General features: G+C 42.3%; 1 protein-coding gene across 1 annotated transcript in view; it reads left to right on the forward strand.

Moving 5' to 3' along the window:
- LOC126184039 (uncharacterized) overlaps positions 1 to 16,874 on the forward strand; it is a 497,397-nt gene that overhangs the window by 436,758 nt on the left and 43,765 nt on the right. Inside the window, exons 22-23 of the mRNA XM_049926396.1 lie at positions 4,482 to 4,687; positions 12,535 to 12,783. Of these exons, the coding sequence (XP_049782353.1) occupies positions 4,482 to 4,687; positions 12,535 to 12,783 (455 nt within the window). The remainder of the gene's footprint in view (positions 1 to 4,481; positions 4,688 to 12,534; positions 12,784 to 16,874) is intronic.

Raw genomic sequence — 16,874 nt, forward strand, 5'->3', positions numbered from 1 at the left:
GAAGCAGTTCACATATTATACGTGGAAGTACATTTGTATGTGTGTTTTGATTGTCAGTGTCTTGTAATTTGAAGATATTTGTTTCGTATGTGTTTCTTCTCATAGAATAGGTAGCAAATGTTTTTTTGACTGTTATTACTGCATGTGCACATCTTCTGTGGAATTATTTAATGTAATAAATTTGTGTCATCATGTTAAAAATGGCTGCCTCTCAATACGTGTTATCTGGTCCCCTTCCTTGTCCCTAAAATGAAATTTTCCTAATTTCCCATGTGAAAACTGTCCCATTAATACATCCTTCAGTTTCCAAATCCTCCTGACCTCAATTTCCAGTAATATGACCTCTCTGTATCCCTTTTTCACACTGATTGCCAGGCTAGTTCACACAGTTGTTGTTGTTGTTGTTGTTGTTGTTGTTGTTTTGTGTGTGTGTGTGTGTGTGTGTGTGTGTGTGTGTGTGTGCGCGCACCCCGCCAGTCATTGGGGACATCAGTCCCCACTTCTAAGCCAGAGAAGCGTAAGTCGTCTTCGACTTCTCTTGCTAGGAAGGGGTCCCTTGGGTCACTCCCTTCCCAGGTTCCTACCAGTGGCACAGCAGACACCCGCCAGTGACTGAAGAAGCCACAGGTCGCTGGTCATAGGGCTTCGCGGTCCTCTTCAGTTCCTGAGACTGAATCAAAGAAGCCTTCCCAGCTAGGGCAACCCAAGGAACAGCGCGAGGAATCAAAACCAAATAGACCCACAGCACTGCTACCTACAAGCTCTGTGTCTGAGGACGAGGTGGAGCTTCTAGAGTCCCCCGAGGACCTAACTCTCTCCGATGCCTCTGAAGCAATGCTCCTACCTGTTAGCCCTCCACTGGTGGCAGCAGCTGACCTTAGGCAGTAACCTGCTTTCTGCATTCCTTCATGCCTTCACAGATCACAGAAAGCGTTATCCTCCATTGGAATTGCGGCGGTTTTTTCCACCACTTGGCTGAACTAAGACAGATTCTAAGCTCAACACCTGCTGTCTGTATTGCCCTGGAAACCTGGTTCCCAGCAATGTGGACCCCTGCCCTTCATGGCTATCGGGATTTTTATAAAAACCGGACTGACTGTAACAGCGTGTCAGGTGGCGTATGTATGTATGTATGTATGTATGTATGTATGTATGTCCTTGCCTCTGTATATTGTGAATCAGTGCCTCTTCAGAGGCTGTTGCTGTGAGGATAAGGACGACCTTGGATATTACCGTCTGCGATGTCTATCTTCCTCCGGATGGTGAAGTCCCTCTTAACGAAATGACTGTTCTGATCTCCCAACTCCCCCCACCATTCCTACTTTTGGGGGAATTCAACGCCCAGAACCCTTTGTGGGGTGGTGCCATGATTACTGGCCTGGATAGAGATGTCGAGAATCTTCTCTCTCAGCTCGACCTCTGCCTCTTAAATACAGGAGACCCCCACACACTTCGGTGTGGTTCATGGCATTTATTCGGCCATTGACCTATCACTTTGCAGCCCAGGAGGGTTCATGACGACTAGCGTGGTAGTGACCACTTTCCGATCTTCATATCACTACCCCAGCGTCACATTACTGGACGTCTGCCACGATGGCCAATTGGCTGGCTTTCACATCTGCTGTCACTCCCACACATGGTGCTATTAATGTGGTGGTCGAGCGAGTCACTGCGTCGATTGTATCAGCTGCAGAACGTGCTGTTCCTCTTTCTTCTGGGTGCTCTCGATGTAAAATGGTGCCTTGGTGGTCGCCAGAAATCGCTGAGACCATCAAAGACCACAGGCGGGCCCTCCAATGACATAAGCGGCGCCCCATTAGCTGCACCAACATTCTCTGCAAATTACTCAAACGAATGGTGAGCCGGAGGTTGTGTTGGCTCCTGGAGTCTCGGGGCCTTCTGGCTCCATCCCAGAGTGATTTCCACCGAGGTGTACGACACGATCTGGCACCACCACATCACTCCCGATTTTTATACGGAACTTTCTCTCCCTCCCTACCTTCTATGTTCAAGTCGGAGGCTCCTTTAGCTCCTTCCATATCCAAGAGAATGGGGTCCCGCAAGGCTCTGTATTGAGCATTCCACTGTTTTTAGTCACTAGAAATGTCCTAGCAGCAGCTGTAGGGCCGTCAGTGTTGCCCTCCTTATATGCTGATGATTTCTGCATTTACTTCAGTTCATCAACCATTGGTTTTGCTGAATGCTGACTACAGGGAGCCATTCAGACTGCACAGTTGTGGTCTCTTGCCCATGGGTTTCACTTCTCTGCCGACTTCTGTCAGTGATGGACAGTCCATCCTGACCCTGCACTTTTTCTTGATGTGTAGTCGAAACATATTGATTTTTAGGACTAGTTTTTAATGCCCGGCTAATATGCCTCATCCACATTCGTCAACTTAAGCGCCCTCCGCTGCCTGAGCAACCCCACTTGGAGGGCAGATCGCTCTACGCTGCTGCGGCTCTACAAAACCCATGTTCAGTCACAACTTGACTATGGGAGTGTAGTGTATGGCTCATCAGCGCCCTCAGCATTGAAGTTGCTTGATCCTGTGCACCACTGCAGGGTTCTTCTAGCAATGGGTGCTTTTCGAACAAGTCCAGTGGCTAGTGGAGGCTGGAGTCCCTCCATTGCACATCAGGTGCTGCCAACTGCTCGCCAATTATGCAGCACACATCCATAACTCGTCTCAGCATCCGAATTACCGTCATTTTTTCCCGAACACAATGTTTCATCTCCTGGAACAGCGACCTCAGTCATGGATAACGATCTCTGTATGTGTCCATTCCCTATTGTCTGAACTCGAGTCCTTTCCTTTACAGCATCCCGTGTGGTTCCATAAACATTCGCCTCCATGGTGTATGCCTCGGCCGAAACTATTTCTGGATCTACTGCATTTCCATAAAGACTCCATTCCTCCTGAAGCACTCCACAGTCACTTCCTTTCAATCCTTGGCGTGTCCTGGGGTTCTGTCTATACCGATGGCTTGCTGGTTGATGGTTGTGCAGGCTTTGTGTATGCTCACTCGGTGCATATCGAACGGCGCTCCTTGCCAGATGGCTGCAGTGTCTTCACTACCGAGCTGGTGGCCATCTCTCGGGCCCTTGAGCATACTCGTTCCTGCCCCGGTGTGTCCTGCCTGGTCTGCAGTGATTCGTTGAGTGGTTTACAGGTCATTGATCAGTGCTACCCACGCCATCCTCTGGTAGCAACTATCCAGTGGTCGGTTTATGCCCTCGATCGATCTGGTCATTCAGTGGTCTTTGTATGGACCCCAGGGCATGTTGGAATTCTGGGAAATGAGCTCGTTGACAGGCTGGCCAAACAGGCCAGTCGTAAGCCACTTCTGGAGATTGGTATACCCAAACATGACTTCTGATCAGTGTTGTGCCACAAAGTTCTCGGTATTTGGGATGCTGAATGGCGCAGCTTAGTTATGCCCAATAAACTCCATGCCATCAAGGAGTGCACAAATGAGTGGAAGTCTTCTCTCCGGGCTTCTCGCATGGACTCTGTGGTCCTATGCCGCCTTTGCATCAGCCACACTTGGCTGACGCATGGCTATCTTCTCCGGCGTGAGGCCCCACCATGTTGTCGCTGCGGTTCCCGTTTGACAGTGGTCCACCTTTTGGTGGACTGTCCACATCTAGCCACTCTGAGACAGAATTTTAATCTCCCTGACTCCCTTCCTTCGATTTTAGGAGACAGTGCCTCCACGGCTAACTTGGCTTTACGTTTTCTACTGACACCGGTTTTTATTCTTTGGTTTAAGTTATAGTTCCTGTCCTCTGTCTCCCTGTGCTTTCTACCCTAGTACTAGAACTCCTGTGGCGTGTACTGTTTGTTTTCTGCTTTATACCATGGACTTGGTTCAACGGAACAATGGACCGATAACCACGTAGTTTGGTCTCTTTAAAAATCCTAGATCCTAGAATGAGCGGCACTAGTTTTTTGTAAGGAAATCTCCTTTGTAGACTTAACTGCATTTTCCTACTACCCTACCCATCACAAGTTGACAGATTCCAGTCATCACTCATTGATATTGTCATTGGGTTCTACATTTTTAATTTGGCGAAGTGCACAATTAAACATTTCTGAACATTAAAAACCAGGTGTCAGTATTTTCAAAAGGAAATGTGTAGATAAGTAATTAAGACACTGCGTACCTGCTGAAAAAATACACTTTCTGCTGAAGAAAATTATGTAATTTTTTCTATTTCTATTTAAAAATTAAGGTTTAAATGTGATTAGGATAACCTGCTGTCTGTGGATCTTGCTCACATCAACTTTGGGACCTATACACAATTTTTTCTGTGATTTACTGCTAACATTCAGAGACGTTGCAACAATATTCTGCCTGTTTATGATTTTATGGATATTATAGCTTAAAAGACAATGATAACTTAATTTTTGTATGTTATATAGTGTAATGTAACTGCTTAAAAGTGTTGTAATGTTCTTTTTCTTTACTACCTGTGGCAGAGCAATCCGGACTGAGGCCACAGGGGGTACTGTGCCAAAACCTGTGGCCAGTGTTCGACCAATGCAGGCTGAATTGAGTGGACAGCTGGAGCGTAGCCAGACGCGTTCCACGATTTCAACAATTAGTACTGGACGGTCACGTTGGATTCCTGCTGAAGTGTGGCAACGGCAGGGCATGAGTGCACAAGAAATGACTTTGCCTTTGGGTATGATGTGCCATTTGTTAATCTTGAACTTCAGTTACAATAATTACTACAATAGACTAGTACTATTTACCAGAGTCTTATCTCCTGGTTGTCATGAGCAGTACATAGTCACTTCAGGATCTTGTGTAATTTTAATATTGCACATGTTTTATGTAATTCTTGGTTTTACTCAATCATTACTACAGAAGAAGAATTAGGAGGAAAATATGCTCTGACATGTCTGTACCTCTCCTCTGTCATCAGTTCCCCTCCACATAGTCTACTCTCTTCTCTGTGGTCTGTATCCCCCGTCCTTCCCCATGGTTGATGCCTCCCCTCCCCTCCACCCCCCAACCACAGGGGTACACATACACACACTGCCTCCATTGGTTTAGCCCCCTTCTGCCCTTCATGAGTACCCCTCCACCCTGTAGTGGATACGCCCCCACTAACCCTGTTGTGGGTGCCCCTGATCCCTGATGTAGGTTCCCCACCAACCCTGTCGTGGTTACCCCTGATCCCTGTCATAGGTACCCCCACCAGCCGTGTCATAGGTACCCCTACCAGCCCTGTCATAGGTACCCCTACCAGCCCTGTCATAGGTACCCCTACCAGCCCTGTCATAGGTACCCCCACCAGCCCTGTCATAGGTACCCCTACCAACCCTGTTATCGGACCCCCCCCTCCAATCTTTCATGGGTAACACCCCCCCCCCCCCCCCCCTTCCGAACTGTTGTGAGTACCCCCAACTATCATTGCCTCAACTGTCGTTACACCACTCATGAATACTGGGAACTCCCCTTATGTGTACCTCCCTCATGTGTGCCTCCTTCATGCGTACATCACTCATGGGTAATCCGACCCCCTGTCACGGGTATCTCCTCCCCCTCTCTCGAGTAGCCCCTCCACCTCTTGCGGGTATCCATTCTTGCGTGCCCTTGTCTGTCCTCCTCTTGGATACCCCTGTCCCCCCTCTTGTAGATGCAGATCCCCTCCTCTTACTTACTGGTGTCCCTCTTTCCCCCTTCCTTTTCTGGGATAATTTCCAGCAGTTTTAAATTTAAATACTTTCTCCAAGTTGACTGGGAGCCTATTCATACAGAGCCAGATGTCAACACAAAATTTAACATGTTCAGTGATGAAATTCTATCACTTTTTTGGAAAAAAGTACGTGGTGCCTGGCAAATAATGTGTTCTGAAGCCAGGGACAGCCATTGGCATCAAGATAATGTGTAAAAATAAATAAATAAATAAATAAAGTAAAAAATGAAATAAAGCAATAACTCTATAATTGTTCCAGAAGAGCAAATTAAAAAAAAGTTTAACATGTATCATACATCTACGTCTACATCCACATAGATACTCCGCAAGCCACCATATGGTGCGAGGCAGAGGGCACCATGTACTACTCATTCACTCCCCTGTTCCACATGCAAATAGAGCGAGTGAAAAATGACTGTCTGTATGCTTGTGTATGAGCCCTAATTTCTCGTATCTTATCTTTGTGGTCATTACGTTCAGTGTATGTTGGCGGCAGTAGAATCGTTCAGCTTTCAGCTTCAAATGCTGGTTCTCTTAAATCTTCTCAATAGTGTTCCTCAAAATGATTGTTGCCTTCCCTCTAGGAATTCCCATTTGAGTTCTTGAAGCATCTCCGTGACCCTTACGTGTTGTTTGAACCTGGTGGTAACAATCCTAGCAGCCCGCCTCTGAATTGCTTCAATGTCTTCCTTCAATCCGACCTGGTATGGATCCAAAACACTTCAGCAGTACTCAAGAATAGGCCACAGCAGTGTCCTATATGTGGTCTCCTTTACATGTGAACCACACTTTCCTAAAATTTTCCAAATAAACTGAAGTTGACCATTCGCCTTCCCTGCCACAGTTCTCACATGTTCGTTCCATTTCATACCACTTTGCAACGTTACACCCAGGATATTTAAATGACTTGACTGTATCAAACAGGACACTAGTAATAGTGTATCTGCACATTACAGGTTTGTTCTTCATACCCATCTGCAAAAACTTACATTTTTCCACATTTGGAGCTAGTTGCCATTCACCACACCAATTGAAAATTTTGTCTAAGTCGCCTTATATCTTTCTACAGTCACTCAACAAGTTTTAAATTTCACAATCTTTACATTTGTTTGTGGGTGATAGTGTTGGGTCATTTCTTGTGATTTGACAAAAGCAGTTGACTGTGTTCATCAGAAATTACTATTAGAGAAGATCTTTCAATATGACATCAGGTGTCCAATAGGTGAGCAACATCACCAACAGGAAGCTAAGTGTATTGCTGGAAGCTGTGGACAGCAAAGTGTGTGTAACTGTTGTGTCTGACTGATGAGTTATTCACCACAGAGTCCCTAAGGATACTCTCATTGAACTCTTATTATTCCACATTTATATTAATGATCTGCCTTCTACCAGTTACTAATAATATAAATTTGTCATGTTTGCTGGTGACATTAACATATTGGTGGAAAATGTTTTGACTATAGACAGCAATAACATCCTGTCCAAAAGTCCTCAACTGGTTTCCTGTTAATTCTCTTTCATCCAACATTAGAAACATCAGCTTCATTCAGTTACACATATCATAAAGCTGGCCAACATAATGATAATGACATATAATTTCAATAGTTACAGAGACTCGAGTTCCTCTGTATCCTTCTGCACTGTGAACTGCATTGGGAACTACATATATGACAGACTGTTAAGAGGTAAATCTCATCTACTTTCATGTTAACAACATTACATTGGGGCATGTCTGTAACGAAGATGGGTTTCTTTGGTTGTTTTTCACACTGTAGTGTCATATGGAGTCATTTTCTGGGGAAGCTCTACTTATTCACAGAAAGTTTTTATTGTTCAGAGAAGAGTAATTATAATCAAATGAAGACAGTCAAAGAACACCTTGTCACAAACATGTCACACAGTTGGAAAGTAAATTTAGGTAGTCCCAGTATGTATTCTCTTGTGCTGTGGGAATGGAAGTAACTCAAAAGTCTATGGTCATGAAATTTGCTGCTACCAAAAACTTCTCACGGGTTTCAAAAGCCTAAGAAGTCAGAAATGCCTTTACATGTTGCAATTTAAACAGTTTTGTTGGACCATTCTTCCAGTGGTTGATGAGTTTGTGTATGTGAGTTTAGTGGTTGATGAGTTTGTGTATGTGAGTTTATCAGATAATTTGTCATCATAAGCATGTCATGTGCCTGAACCATGTGTACATGGTCAGCACCATTTAAGGATTATGTTGGTATGCATGTGTTTTTATTTTCTTCAACTACCCCCCCCCCCCCCCCCCCCCCCATCCTCCTGAAACATTTCTGCTTATGCAGGTCGTTCACAGAGCCTCTTCCGAGCGGCTCTTTCCTCCCACAGTCTATCATTTAGCATCTCCTCCAGTTGCTTTCCTGTTCGATTCACATCATCCTTCACTTGGTCTCTCCATCATGTTCATGGTCTTCCAATAGATCTTCATCCAGATTCTGTCCATCATAGGGCTCTTCTCAGAAGTCATTCTGGTCCCACTCTTTTAATGCAGCTGAACAATTGAAGCTTGTTACTCTCCATAGTTTCTTTTCGGGAGTTGATCTGCAGGGTGTTTCGTTACTGTGTCATTCCTTATCCTGTCTTGTTTTCGTGTTACCCAGAATCCCTCCTAGAAAGTGCATATGTGCTGCTTGTATCGTGCTCAGATCTTTCTTTGTCCAAGGCCAACATTCTGGTCCGTAGATCAAAATCGGCAGATAATATGGCTTGTAAATCATAATCTTTGCTTTGGCAGGTATTTTCCAACTTTTAATTGTGTGTGATACACAATAATAAACTGTTGAAAGATTTTCTATTCTCACCGCAATTTCATCCTTCATTTTTCCATTTTTCATTACTTCACTTTTTGTTAAGCTTATTTCCATGCCGTTTCTTAGATTACTCTCTGCCAAATATTTAGTTGTTCTTCCAATTTCTTATCATTTTCTTCCCAAATCATCACATCATCTGCACATGCTGTGCTTTTTATATCATCTGCTGTTGACCCTTTGCTAACTTCCCTTATGATTTTGTCCATGACTATATTAAAAAGCACTGGTGAGAGCACACTTCCTTGCCAAACCCCATTGTGTATTATAAACCATCCTCATTTTGTGCTGTCTATTAGAACACAATACGGGCTTGTTTTTTGTACATGTTTCTGATGCTCAGTTGCTTTCTTTTTGACAATTGCAGTCTATTCAGACCTTGCTATACCTCTTTCCTTGTAACAGTGTCATAAGCCTTTTGTATACCTATGTCTTTCCCAAATCCCCATTTCTTTTCCACAACCTGTCTGGCTGTGAATATGACATCTGTAGTTGATCTTCCAGGTTGAAATCTTTGTTGTGCTTCTCTTAATTGTGGTTCTATATTATTCCTGATCTTCTGTAAAATTATCTTACCAAAAATCTTCATGAAGTGGCATGGTAGTGCTGTTCCTCTTTCATTGTAACAGAGTGCATTTTTACCCATTTTAACCCTTTCGTGGGCAAAATTATTGAGGAATTTTTTTTAATGAATGGAGAGTTGATAGTAGTTAACAAATAGGTATATTTATCTAACAGAATATCAAATTTGCTACAACTGTGAAAGTGAGGTCACACAACAAGGTGGGAAGTGTTCTTCCCACTGCCCTTCCTTGGAGTTAAATGAGAAAAACAACTTTTTCAATATATGTCATATTTATTTGATAAATTTACTTCTTTTGTTACATTGATTGTTCACAATTACTTGCCATGAAATTTTCTGAAACATGGGTCTATGCAAAGTGGTATTTGACAATATGTACAAACACAACGAGTGTGCTTTTCTGCAGCTTCGGTACTACAATGACGGCGCCTCCTGTAGGTTTCTCCTAAAATGGCTTGATGCTCCCCTACAGCCACATGACGAACATCTTCAGGTACTTTACCCCTTTTTGCCAGAAAGACAGGTTTTTGTCCACGCCTTTTTCGGGATGAGAAGCCAGCGATCAATTGTCTGGCTAGATGGATCCTGTATGTGAGCTGATGATGCTGTCAACTTTCTCTTTTGCTTATTTTCCACAGGATAAAACTGTTCACTATAGCAACGTCCACCAGGAAATAAAATATTCTGTGCCACCATTTTACAGATCGTCTGCCAATAGCATACCTTCCTCGTAATTGATCAAACTTATCGTCACCATCCATTATTTTGTTGTATTCTGCCACAACTTCAGGACAAGAAATCTCTGTACTAGTACTATCTTTGTTTTTCCTCTTCACTGTGATTGTTTCTCTTGCGTCATGAATTGAGGACAGGAAAGTGACTGGACGGTTACCCATCTATTTTACTGCATAAATGGCTCCTTTTGTTTCAAACTGGAATTCTCCTCGTTCCAATTTTACGTTTTCCTTCATAAATTTGGGTAAATCTTTCCTGTTGGTCTTCACTCTTCCACATCCATACACACCCTTCTTCAAAAGTGTTGACATCAATTTCACAGTGGTGAAGAATCTGTCAAATGCAACTACATTATTTTTATTATGTATTTCCTTTGTTAGATCTACTACAACCCTTTCGCCCAATGTCAAGTCACTATTTGCCTTACACTTGCCTGTGTAAACATCAAACTTCATTATATATCCAGTGAATAAATCTGACAAGCACCACATCTTGTAGCCTCGTTTCACCGGCTTCATTGGCATATACTGTTTCATAGATGATCCTTTGAAAGGAATCATCAATTCATCCACTGACAAAAATGATGAGGGCTCATAATTATTCTTACAGCTCTGCAAAAGCTTTTCAATCAATGGCCATAATTTGTGCATTTTATCATATTCTGGATGGGTTGGATTGTTTGGGGCAAGAGACCAAACAGCAAGGTCATCGGTCTCATCGGATTAGGGAAGGACGGAGAAGGAAGTCGGCCGTGCCCTTTCAAAGGAACCATCCTGGCATTTGCCTGGAGTGATTTAGGGAAATCACGGAAAACCTAAATCAGGATGGCCGGACGCAGATATTCTGGATGATTTCTTGGCTTTGCAGTTTCGTTGTTATTACAGTGAACATTTTCTACAATCTTTTTAAATCTTTTACTTGTCATTACATTAGCAATTGGCTCTACTTTTAGTATAGGGTCTGAACTCCAGAAGTTAGAGAGAACAGGAAGTTGGTGAATTCCCATTAGAATAAGACAACCTATATAAGCTCTCATTTCTTGAGTAGTTGTGTCCCCCAGGTTTTTGATGGACGTCTACTACCACGATTTTGCTTTGCATACAAGTTTGTTTCGTTTACAATGAGAGTCAAAGCATCGTCACCAAAGAACTTAGAAAAATAAGTGAGCTCCCAATCATTGGCACTACAGAGAAATTTTGGTTTTCCTTCCATTTGTGTTTAAAAAGTTGTTCTTTACATTGTAGAAGTAAGAACAGTCGGTGTTCCATTCTTCTTCACTTTCACTGTCTAACGTATCACTACTGGCAACAGTCAGAAGCACGAATGATTCACTGTCATGTTCATCACCATAAATGCCTTGTTCCATAGAAACATGCCTTGAATCACTGGTGACTGTATTATCTAGAACATTCAGTTCATCTGCAGCTCCTTCATCTCCTTCAGTTTCTGAATCACTTTCATCAGGTAATGAAAATAATATATTGTAAATTTCGTCAACATGTTTAGGATTGCTGACGTCTAGGGAATGAGACATCTGAAAGGAAAGCAATGCAAAGAAATAGAGAACTGGAGACTGTAAAAAATAATATGACAGATTCAATGGAAGCAAGCACTTGGTTTGGTATGGTAAACTTGACATTCTTTAGTAACATAATGATCTGTGCATTATTTCTGAAACCCACTAAGTAAAAAAGTCAAATAAATATGGCAAAATATAGAAATATTGGTTCTAGAGACGTAAAACAATGGGCTACCAAAGAGGCAGTGGGAAGTATCCTTCCCACCAACAACATCAAATACTTCAAGTCAAGTCCACAAGTAATGTGAGTAAAACATATTTTACAACAAACAGGGAACACCAAATAATAAGACACCATAGCAGAAATCAAAAGTATTTACCTTATACCATAACTTTGAGGAAAAAATTACAAAATGTCACGCAAACAGCACTGAAAGGCTCCTCTACAGAGCAACACTCAGTCATACAAAGTATCTGCGCGAAGGTACAGCAAAAACGACCGGAACTTCCAATTGGAAATAGTACCCTATACTGTTCACTAGGTGGTAGCACCATACAGAAGTGGGAACTATGAATCCCACGGGGCTAGGAGCGAGTTCATTGTAGTGGGAAGCATGTTTCCCAAGGCTCACGAAAGGGTTAAAGATAGGTACAATAATTGCCTTTGTCCAATCATCAGGAATCATTCCATATGTCCAAACTGTCCTCATTATTCTATCCTACCACTGAATTCCACTAGGTCCTGTGGTTTTGACCATTTCAGCTGTGATACCTTGTACTGTAGGAGCTTTGCCATTTTTCATTTGTAATACAGATTTCCCTACATCCAACATCTGCAAATTTTCTATTTCCTATTTCTATTTGACTTGTAAAGTTACAACAGTATCACGGTCTTTTGAGGTCACTTGTGGTTGTATCCATGGCCAATAATCACTGTGTGGATCCATTGAACATATATCCAATAAATAAATAAAATTAAGCTGCATGCCTTTAAAAAGCACATGAGCAATTTCCTTTCCTCATCATTGCTGTCCCCTATTTTGTGTTTCTTCTCCAGTGATTTCAAAATTAAGAGCATGTTAAGACTTTATCATCCTATTTTGTTCAGTTGAATTATTGATTAAGATTTCGGAATGACAGTTGTGTGTTCTTTCCTTTACAGATGTTGTGATACCCACTAATTCACCAGATAGAGCTTCAATAGTCCTCAAAGCAGGCCAGAGGGTCATGGTGCTGAAAAGCCCCAAGGGAATTTACATGCAGCTGGAAAATGGAAAGATAATTGCAATCCGTACTGCTTTTAAGGTTGGTGGTGCTGGAAAAGGTGCGGCTGGCCAAGATTACAAATCAACTGCAGCCATGCAGGCAGATAAAGCTGAAATTGAATCAAAAATTGCAGATATAAAGAAAGGTACGTAGAATGAAAAAAAAAAAAAAAAAAAGATTTTATTCACAGTGAAACAAATAATGCGAAATAATGCATGGAAAAATTTTAAAATGGAGTTGGTATTTTTCCTCAAGTTTATATAAACATTAGAATGGAGACAGAAGTGTTGTTCCATACATTTGAAATATATTGTGGGACATTCTATGGCAACAGATCAATTCTTCTCTGCTTCTTTAATTTGAAGTAGAAAACATTGTGTTCACTTTAATTGTGTCTATCTAATACTTCAGCTGTCTCCATTTTTAAATATATTGTCTTGAACTGTTACTGGATATTATTCTCAAGAAATACATCTTGATGGGAACTTATGTTGTCCACTTTCCCATTTGCCTGTTCAGTAATTTGTATGCAAATTCCATTAGTACAAATTATCAGGTATCTTTTGATCATTAGTTTGGTCATAAATCACAGTTTTTTTTTACTTCCTGGTGGTTATTTAATAAATGTTATGTTTAACTTCAGATTTACGAAACTTCTGATTGTATTTTTCATCACTGGCAACAATTCTGAGCAGGTCTCAGCAAGTAGCTGTAACTTTCAGATTTATGACCTTGTTTCATGTTAGTTTAAAATTGTGATTCTCATTCCAGATTAGTATTATAGGTAACAGATTTTGGTTCACTGTCCTCAAAGTGCAATAAGTTCTTTGAAGTAGCCATAAATATAAAATGGATTGGAGGGAAAATATCACTTCTGTTTCTTTAGTATACAACATCATAATGAAAATTGATTGGGTGGTAGATGACTCATCATTAATAAGTTTTATATGACATTTTAATCGAACACTTGTTGAAACTGCCATGTCAAACCAGGTATTTAAACTTTGAGATGTAAGGCCTTAGGTGAATACCGTGTTGTGGCTGAGTTGCGTAACCCTGTTAACTTCTGTAAATATGTGGCTCCCTGCTCTTATATAATGGAGATAGACCCTGTGAAATTACATGAAGACTGGAAAAATATGAGTTTCACAGAAGTGCAGCACTGTGTGACAAGAGTAAGTAGCACATAGTAAAAAAGCTGCAACATTTATTCTAACTTTCAACACTGGAATTACCTGAATGTGTTCTTATAGGCTATATTCACCTTAAGGTTTGACAGTTTCTTCAACCCAAAATTATCCTTCAAATGTCATAGATGTGGTCATACCACTGTGGCATGTAATGGGAGGGCTACATGTGGAAATTGTGGAGATGCAGCTCATGAATGGGGCGATTCTTGTACACTTACTCTGAAGTGTATAAACTGCTCCAGGAATCATCCAGTGTGAAGCAGGAAGTGTGCGATTTGTAACGAGGAAAGGAAAATTCGATAATTGAATGTTATAAGATGCGTACCCTATGGTGAAGCTAAGAAAGCTTTCAAAACCATATAACCTGCGGTGTTTGATACCTCTTTTGCATCGACCATTAAGAAACCAGTCACTAAGTATGATAATTCCACACAGTTCCAGACCACAGATTCAAGTAAGAGTATATGCACTTGTCAGTGTACTTTGGGGGAGAAAAGCTACATTTGAACCCGAAATTATTTGGAAACTGGTGACAACAGGGATGGGGCCTTGGCCACATACTGCTGCACACAGTCTGAAGCCCACTAAGCCATTCTCTCTAGCTGTGCTTGCAACTCCTCCCATAAGTAAGGAAAAATGTCACACAAAAAGTTGTTCAGATCGCTGAGCATGCTCCCTTTCCAGTGGTGATTTTACTGTTCAGGATATTGATATCTACATGGAGGAACCAGAGAGCTGGTCACTGTCTAATGTTCCCCCTGATCTCTTGTGTAAATCACCACCAGCAACCAAGGACAGGGGCAACCATTGCTAATCAATGGCTTCCACATGGACTTCTCTGTTGCTGTGGAACTTAAAAGGATGCCAATCTCATTTGGAAGAATTGCAGCTCCCAGCTCACGAAAGACTATTCTGCTTCTGCTTACAAGAAACTCATCTTAAAGTCACCGACTCACGTGCATTAAGGGGTCATCACCACTACAGGAAGGGCAATTTTACTGGAGATAGGGCTAAGATTAGCATGACTGTTTTCATTGATGGCAGATGCCACTCCTCTCCTGTCCCTTTTACCATGGTCATACAAGCAATTGCAATGGAAGGTCTCACACCAGTTAAAACCTTTTTATCTTCCACCTTATGATTTGTTGGGATGGAGGTGTACTAACCCAACTCTTTTAGGCAGTTACCCACCAAATTTGACCTTGGGTGGGAGGGGACACTTCAGTGCACACAGTGTGGTATGGGGCTCAGCTACCATTTCTCTGGGTGTTGAATTATTGAGCAACTCATCCATTCAGAGAAATATGCCTTTTGAATTCTACTCATCTTCAGCCACTGACCTTTGATTTTGCTCCCCAGCTATTTCAGACTTGCTTTGGCAATAAGTGGCCACAGATTTGCATTCTAATAACCACTTCCCAGTGTAGATTCGTCTGCTGACTCACAAAGGTGGGTGGTTCAAAGGGCAAATTGGTTGCAACACTATCAGCAGACCATTTTTGAACAACAGGATTGTGTTCAGGAGAAGGTCACCATATAACCTGTGAGATCCAATGAGTTTCTGCAGATTCCAGTTCCCAGTCCAGCAGCAACCCCCTCAGGTGACAGCATGTCCCTTGGTGGAATGACAAATGTTGCTCTACAATCAGAGCTAGGCGTGCAGCTTTGTGGAAATTCAAACACCATCCAACCAAAGAAAACCTCTGTGCCTCCAGATCTGTGAGAGCACAAGTTAAGCGAGTGATAAAAGAACAGAAGAGGAACTCTTAACAAATTTTGCAGTTTCCATTAATCGGTCCACTTCCACTGCACAAGTTTGAGATTCAATAAGGAGGATTTCAGGCAAGGGCAGTATACATGTCCCCTTTTGGCCTTATTGAGAAATGGGGTCTTGGTGGATGTGCTGAACGAAGTGGCTCAGGTCTTAGCTGAACACATTTTTATTTTTATCGTTACTGCATCGTCCCGCCAAACTTCTGCATTCCAGATGTTCAGTTGGACTGTTGAGATAAGAAGGTTCTGCTTCTTCTCTTGTAATGAGGTGGTCTACAATCTTCCATTCTCCATGTGGGAAGTGTAATCAACTCTGTCCGCGGCCAGAGACAGCTCCAGGACCTGATCAGATTCATAATACCGTGCTCCATCATCTGTGCTTTGAAACCAAAGGCAAGCTTCTATCATGTTTCAATCAGATCTGGTTTAATGGACAGCAACACCCCCCCCCCCCCCCCCCCCCACCCACCACCACCCCAACTTCAAAGGAAGCATATTAATTCCATTATGGAAACCAGGCAAGGATCATGCCGACCCTAACAGTTATCAGAGCATAGCCCTTACCAGTTGTATGGGTAAGACCATCAAGTGCACGGTCTATCGCCACCTCGGCTGGCTCCTCAAATCCTGAGGTCACCTGTGCTGCTCCAAGTGCATTTTCAGGTGCTGCCGTTCTGCTCTTGACAATTTAATTCCACTGGAGATGGCAATACAGGATTGCTTCTAAAGCTGAAACTGTTTCGTTTGTGTGTTTTTTGGCCTCAAAAAACTGTACGACACCCCTTGGAGGTGTAACATCCTTCACCAACATAATGAATGGTGATTACATGGACGCCGGTCATTTCTTATCCAGTCCTTTCTCGAGGACAGTTGCTTTTGTTATCACGTTGGTGATGCCTTGTGTGATTGCTGTGTCCAGAAGAATGAGTTCCTGCAAGGCAGTGTACTCAGTGTCACATTGTTTGCCATTGCTGTCAGTGGTATCTTCTCCACATTCAGGAACCCTGTTAAATTCTCTATGTTTGTGGATGATGTCGCAGTCCTCTACTCTGCATCCAGTCTTACCTCGACAACAAGACAACTACAGCTGACTACCAGGAGACTGGGAGCTTGCACCAATAAAACTGCTACCAGAGAAGGCTGTGTGTTTCAAACTGTGCTCGTCAAAGTTTTAACCAGCCAGAGCTCATTATCGGGAAATATGTTACATTGTAAGTACATTATACCCATTATGTGCCAGCTGTTTGACTTGAAATTACCCTGGCTCCTGCAC

The sequence above is a fragment of the Schistocerca cancellata genome, chromosome 4 (assembly GCF_023864275.1).
Source record: "Schistocerca cancellata isolate TAMUIC-IGC-003103 chromosome 4, iqSchCanc2.1, whole genome shotgun sequence".
NCBI lineage: Eukaryota > Metazoa > Arthropoda > Insecta > Orthoptera > Acrididae > Schistocerca > Schistocerca cancellata.